The sequence below is a fragment of the Amborella trichopoda genome, chromosome 8, assembly GCF_054954075.1.
Source record: "Amborella trichopoda isolate Santa Cruz 75 chromosome 8, AtrichopodaSantaCruz75HAP2 v2.0, whole genome shotgun sequence".
NCBI lineage: Eukaryota > Viridiplantae > Streptophyta > Magnoliopsida > Amborellales > Amborellaceae > Amborella > Amborella trichopoda.
The window spans coordinates 36,146,143-36,153,652 of record NC_142343.1 but is presented as its reverse complement, the minus strand read 5'-3'; the positions used below and the strand labels follow the sequence as shown (position 1 = coordinate 36,153,652).

The 7,510-nt window shown below is 34.3% G+C and overlaps 1 protein-coding gene across 1 annotated transcript; it reads left to right on the top strand.

Moving 5' to 3' along the window:
- The first annotated feature begins 662 nt into the window (after window positions 1–662).
- LOC18437144 (uncharacterized) lies at window positions 663–2,483 on the top strand. The gene has a single exon (XM_006847363.3). It carries the CDS (start codon window positions 1,085–1,087, stop codon window positions 2,369–2,371), a length of 1,287 nt encoding a protein of 428 aa, XP_006847426.1. The 5' UTR covers window positions 663–1,084; the 3' UTR covers window positions 2,372–2,483.
- The last annotated feature ends 5,027 nt before the right edge of the window (window positions 2,484–7,510 follow it).

Genomic DNA, 7,510 nt, shown 5'->3' with positions numbered 1-7,510 from the left:
CAAGTCTGTCTTTCTTCCCTTAAAATACCCCATCTCTCTTTCTCTTCCCCTACGGCTTGTCAAATCCTATTTCTCTTCCAAGTTAGGATCTTTGATAAGCAAAAATGGTAACGTTTTATTTGATTTTCGTGCATTCTTTTTTTGTATTATGATGCTCGATGTAAGATTAGCAAAAATGGCAAAAAAAAAATTTATTTTCGTGCATTCTCTTTTTTTTGCATCTTGATGCTGGGTGGAAGATCAGCATGACAAGTTTTTATTTAATTTCGTGTTTTTTTTTTTTGCATCTTGATGCTCAGTGGAAGATCATAAAAAATGGCAAGTTTTTATTTGATTTTCGTGTCTTTTGTTTTTTTGCATCTTGATGCTTAATGGAAGATCGACAAACATGGCAAGGTTTTATTTGATTTTCATGTTTTCTTTTTTTTTTTGCATCTTGATGCTCGATGGAAGATTAGCATAAATGGCAAAGTTTTATTTCATTTTCATGCTTTCTTTCTTTGCAACTTGATTTTTGGTGGAAGATCAGCAAAAATAGAAATTCTCTATTTGATTTTTGTGTTTTCTTTTTTGGCATTTTAATGCGGTTGTTTTAAGAACTTTCTCTTTGTGGAAGAAGTTGCATTAAGGAAATTTGGGGGATTTTTTAAGTATGTAATATAAATGAAAATTGGGAGATTTTTACATAATCATGCATAAAAAATGGAATCCGCTCATATTTATCTTGGATCCGGGTCTCAAGAGTTAAGCCCAGGAGTTTGGACCCGTCGGGTACGTGTCCGGGTACGGCCATTAAGTGGCATTCCAGATTTGGGTCCCCGACCCACACCTTACCCGTTGCCACCCTTACCCACACGACCGAATTCTAGAGCGAGAGATAAGAAGCTATCGTTCTTTTTTAACCTCATGATTCATATTTATAGAGAGAGAGAGAGAGAGAGAGTGAAAAGTTGGGGAGTAATTTAATGAATCAATTTTTGTGAACTCTTTTCCATCTTCCCCACTCTTAAATAACGCCTGCAACCCATGAATGTTTCTTACTTTTTTGTAACAGCCAAACTCCCGTCCTCCGTTTTCTATAAAAATGACGTCACCTCACTGTGAAATCATCTTCGTATCCTACCCCTCCTCAAATTCTATATTTGCCTTTGACCTCGCCAGCGGCTCCCTCCTTGCCCACCTCTCTGGCTGCCCCTCTCCTCACTTTCTTATCCCTCTTGCAGGAAAATCACCTTTGCAGGCCGGAAAACCACTCTTAGTAGCCGCCTCTTCAACTGAAACTACTCATATATTTGTATGGTCATGGTCTTCTCCCGCCCCTTCCTTCTCTTTTCCCACTCCAGAGCCGGTACTCTCTATGGCTGCCACCTGCGATGGCCAGTACCTCTTCTCCGGTGGCTTCTCTGGCCAAATTCACTCATTTAGCACCGGAAAACTGCTCCGCTCCTTTTTTGCTCATCGCTCTCCTGTAACCCACCTCGTTGTCTCGGATGATGACTCTCTACTTGTGTCCGCGGCCAAGGATGGCTCAGTCTCCGTTTGGCCCCTAATCCGTGTTCTTGATTTCTCTTGCGACTCCACTGCTTTTCCCGGCCAGTTTGCCACTTTATCTGGTGGTCCGAACGGTGACCCAGGGTGTTTCCCGACGAGATTTGGTGGTTTCCCGGCTAGAATGTCGGCAGTTTCCGGCCTGTCAGTGGGCCCCGGTGCCTTGGCGGTCACGTCATGGGCGGATGGAACATGCGCCACCTGGAGCATGATGGACGCTTCATGTGTCCATCTCTTTGTACTCCCATGCACAACCATGTGTCTTGCAGTGGACCCCATTGGAAACATGTTCTACGCCGGTGGACCCCAAGGTAGGGTGTACGCCGCACCATTCATGTGTCATCCTGCTAAGGTGGCAGCGGCAGCGGGGCCCATACGTGCTGAAGATGTGTCACTGGTGGTTGCGGGGAGTGTGCATGACTGTGACGTGGCGGCCTTGGCGGTGGGACCCCGCAGGAACCTTGTTTGCAGGTCTCGCGATGGGAATCTGAGGGTTTTGGACCTTGGGAATGGGGACATCTTGTTGGAAGTTGGGCCCGTCATGGGCCCTGTTGCTGACGTAGCAGTGGCCTCCAATTCAGGGCAGTTTTCAAGTGCCTTAAAGCAGTTTCCCGACAGCGAGGAGGGATTTACGAGTGACACGAGGCGGTTTTCTAGGGACGTGGTGGAGATGGAAGAATGGTTGAAGGTGGTGGAGGATGATCGGCGGAGGGGGTTGGATTGCTTGGAGAGAGCGATTGGAACGTACGAGAGGATTCTCAATCTTTTCCTCAAAGAAGCCTCTTCTTCTTCATCGTCTTCCTCAAGTTTGGTACCAAAATAATAACTGTACACAATAGTATCGTTTATCTAGGTTAAGTGCCAAAAGAATTTGCATTGTTCACATTATTATGTAAATTATCATTTTACTCAACAAATTTTGAGCATTTGATTTGTATAGAGAGCAAGCATTTTTTTAATAAGGGCAGTTTTGGTTATTAGGAGGGGTGGAAGTCATCCACATGGGTATGACATCACCAACATGGAGTGCACTAGTGACATTTAATGCTTATATGGGTGATGCTACACCTCATGCAGAAGATATCCCACCTCTCTTAATAACCAAAAATACCTTTATTAAAAAAGAATTCATGTACAAAACAATGGTATATAAATGTCGAAAATTTATTGAATACAATAATAAATTACTCTATAGTGTGGGCACCATAACATAAGTCATATATATATATATATATATATATATATAACCTAAATATTTATATAGCAGACAAATAAGCCAACTACTTTATGCTCCGGCTGGTGTATGCATCTTAAAGTAAAACCAAAAGATCTACAATATAGATACGTTGATGCAATCGTTGTTATATATACATATATAAAAGAAAATTGTTTCATACGGTAGGAACCACATTTCTACATTTGCGGTTGCCGAGGTATAAAGCATCCATCTTAAATATGGATGCAAATAGGTCGTCCTCCTAAAAACAAATGAAGCTAATTGTCTAAATGTTTTCTTAAAAATCATAATTAGAATAAGCTCATTTTTATGAGCATATTTTTTATTTACTTTAATATTAATTGTAAATTAAAATTTGTTAAAGAATAACTTCATTATTATATAAAATTATATTAAAATTATAACTATTGGGTACATAGGGGCACTTTAAGTATTCTTATTATTAGTTTAGTCAGTTTTCTGCATGTAATCCAGAAATCAAAGCAATAATTTAAAAAAATGAGTCTTTAAAACCTTACTGTTTAGTCACAAAGAAAACATGTCACTCTCCCTCCCTCTTTCCTAAGAACTCACTTCTCTAAACGGGCTCGTTTGATTCCCTGGAGTTTTCGATCATGTGGATACATAGAATTGGTATTTATTGGAAATGGGTGTATGTTGTCCAGATAGCATCTGGTAGAGATCAAGAAGATGCAAATTCATTGTTTGGTCTGAGTAGAATGTGATTTTCTTAAAAAATTTGAATTTTTATGAATTATTATTATTTTAAAAGATTAGCTATTTTCAATATTGTGATTATTATATTATTTTTTCTAGTGTTTGTTCAAGTTAGGCGACGTTTCAAAATAACAAAGTTTGCAACGTCATTTCTAAATTTGACATAATGCAAAAGAGAAGGGAAGAGATAAAGTGATGAATATATATATATATATATATATATATATATATGAGAAAAGTTTATATAAAGCCGAGGCTCTATAAACAATCAAATTCGAGCGCACCTCAAAAATTTCACTAGAAGATGTTTTGATGCTCAAATATCCTCAATTGATCATCACGATATTAAGATTCATAGACATGAGAAAAAGATAGATTTCAACTTTTGAAAACAGTGTATTTTGTAATGCATTTTTGGACTATCAATTTTCAAGTTTTAATAGATCTCTCAATCTACACTATTTTTAAGCTTTAAACTTTATAAATAAAGATGAAAATATATTTTAAAGCTATCAAAAAGATTTCCAATATTGAAACCATATTTCTCAACACTATTTGAAGGTAAGGTCTAATTTGATTGTTTAGAGCCTATGCTCTATACAAACCGCATATATATATATATATATATATATATATATATATATATATATATATATATATATATATATATATATATGCAGTGATTTCATGCAATGGTTGTATAGTAATACAATGCTACAATCTTCAAAAACCATGTTAGGGCTATTTGTTTGATCCAAATTTTAAACTCTACACTCTTTCATTATCATGAACAATTACACAAAAGAAAAATTTGAAAATGCAATATCGAAAGTATTTTTTAGCCCAATTAACATCGGTCCTCTATTTTAATAAGATGCGTAGATCAATGCCGTAGAAGGATTCTTTTTCTTTTCCAATTTTTTTAGATAGCTTTATTATCATTAGATGAACAATGTTAAAAAATAAAAAAAATGATTTTGAGTTTTTGAAGTCTAAGATCTTGAAATTCACCAAATGAATGGTCTAGATTCGTTGCTAGAAGAGCTCATTTTGACCAGGGTTCAAAACGAACTTTTTTTTTTTAGGATTGATTATTGAGATGAAGAAAGTGTGTGTAAAAATTTTTGGGTCATACAAATACCACAAACATGGTTTTCTTGAAGTGTAGTTGTATTATATTATGATACAACTATTGTATTATATATATATATATATATATATATATATATATATATATATATATATATATATATATATATATATGGGGTAGTAATTTCATACTACGGTTATATAATAATATAATGCAACAATTTTCAAAAACCATGTTAGGGTCATTTGTTTGATCCAAATTTTAAAATGTACATTATTTTCATTCTAATGAATAATCAAAATGCAATAAAAAATTGAAAACGCAACCTAGAAAGTATTTTTTTAGCTCAATTAACATAGGCCGTCGATTCTGGTGAGATACTTAGATCTAGGCCTTGGAATGATTTTTTTTCTTTCCAAAATTTTTAGATAACTTTATTATTATTAGATTAGGAATATTAAAAAATAAAATATTAATTTTAAATTCATAAAGGCCTAGATCTTGAAATTCATCAAATGGATGGTCTACATTCATTGTTGGTGGGAACTCATTTTGACCATCTATAAGATGCAAATTATTATTATTTTTTAGGTTAATTATTGAGATGAAAAGAGTATATATGCAAAATTTTGGGTCATACAAAAACCACAAACATGGTTTTCTAGAATTGTGGTTACATTATATTGTGATACAGTAGTTACATGAGATCACTACAGCCCTACCTGCTGGGTAAAAACGGGTTTTTTCATGTCGACCCATTAAATGGCCTGGTCCAGATGGGCCCAGAGCCCGGTAACAAGCTTGTTATAGGCCCAAAACCAGGCCCGGCCTGGACCTGTCCATTAACACCCCTATCTACAAGTTCTCCAAATTGGTCAACTAAAGGCTTCTACAAATCAATCCATACTCTACATTTTTGTAACAAATGTGGTAATGTTATTATGTTTGTCAAGACCAAATCAAGCTCAATTAAACTGAAGGTCAAAACCACGATAAGATCACGAGTACCACCATATTCAATCCCTCTCTCTCTCTCTCATGCTTCAAGAGACAAAGGCAGATTATGAATATACTCTCTCCTTCGTTAAAATGTTAAAATATAAATTGTTAATCTCTTTGTGGAGTTATATTTTTCTAGAATTCTCTTCTCCCTTTAAATCTCTAGAGTAGATGGAGGAGATAGTATATTTTGCACTTTCAAGGATATACTACATTTGTAGTGCATTTTGTACTTTCAATAAGTATGTACTAGACAATACTAGAGGTGACTATAAATACATCTATGGGACATGAGTATATATGGGAAAAGGTCGTGTAAAGATAGAGTAAGAAAATGTGTGTTGTCTTACTTGTGTAAATTTATTCTACCAAAATAGAAAAATTGTCCTTGTCAATTGAGCCTTCCTCTCTAACAAATTTTTGGCATTAGAACAAGGTTGTTTTGAAAGATCCTACTATGCCACCAAATTCTAGCATGAACTAGGTGGATTAAATTATAATTCTTAGATTCTCCAAATGAAGACTTTTTTTTTCTCACAAGATCTACTCGATCTAGGAGAATAAGGCTACCAAGAGCCACAAGAAGCAACAACACTAGTATCATGTTCTCAGGTAAAAGAAAATAAATCCCGGGAAAATAAAAAGACAGAGATAAAAGCTCATCTCTTCATCCAGTAAGGGCTAAATAGATATATCTTTTTTTGAATTAAGATTGCTTCAAAATCAATAGAAGTATGAGATATTTTGCAAAATGAATTTTAAATATATGAAAAAGTCATTTCCTTTAAACTTCAATCTTTATGGAGAGAATTTGATAATTTGATGGTGAAAGATAATGAATCTATCCAAGTATTATTTTCTAAAGTGGTTGAAATTATTAATTGAACTATAAGCTGTGGAGATGTTATTCAAGATAAAGATAGTTCAATTTTTTTTGAGAAGTTTGCTTGCAAAATGTGATCACATACAAACTACCACAAAAGAATATAAGAACTTTACTTTAACCTTATAAGAATTAAGTGAGTCTCTTGAAGCACATAAGCAAATGATCAGTAGGTTCTCAATTCGGACCCTAGAACAAACATTTTAGTCTAAAGGAACTATGTCAAAAGGGAAAAATGTTAAGTTTGAAAAAGAAAATAGAAAAAGGAGCATTTTGAAAATTACAAAGATGTAATGGAAGACAAATTTTTTCCGGCGGTCGAAGAAGAGGATGAGGAATAAATCACTAAAACAACCAAAGACATTCATATGAAATGGTAAATCCAAATCACATTATTTTATTTGTAAAAAACTGGTCACAAATCAAAATATTGTCCATTTAATTATAAAAAATGGAGACTTTCCAAAATGTAGCCCATTTAATTATAAAAAAATGAAGAATTTATAATCTCAAAGAGATTGGTGGGGTCAACAAAAGAATGAAGCAAATTTGTCTGAAAAAAATGATTCAAATCATTGTTTTTGCTCGTGCATGAATGTTGAGCAAAATTCACATGATACTTGGTATCTAGAAAGTGGTTGTCGTAATAATATGGCAAGAAATTAAATTGTTTTGCTAATATAGATGAAAGAGTGACTTCTCAAGTCAAGCTTAGAGATGGCAAGCTCCAAAATATTGAAGGAAAATAAGTAATATCAATAAAGACCAAGGAAGACAATCTTGAACTCATTCATGATGTTCTTTATGTTTCCTGCTTGACCCAATATCTTTTAAATGTTGGCCGACTAATGCAAAAAGAGTATTTGATCAATTTCAATAAATATGAACATGCAATTTTTTATTATAAGATTAAGCAAATAATAGTCAAACTGAAAATGGTTCCAAACAAGGTTTCTCCTTTTGTCCTCCAGAATCGAATACAAACATCAAAGACTTCAAAGATTAGCAAATCAAGTATAAGTTCAGATCTAATTTC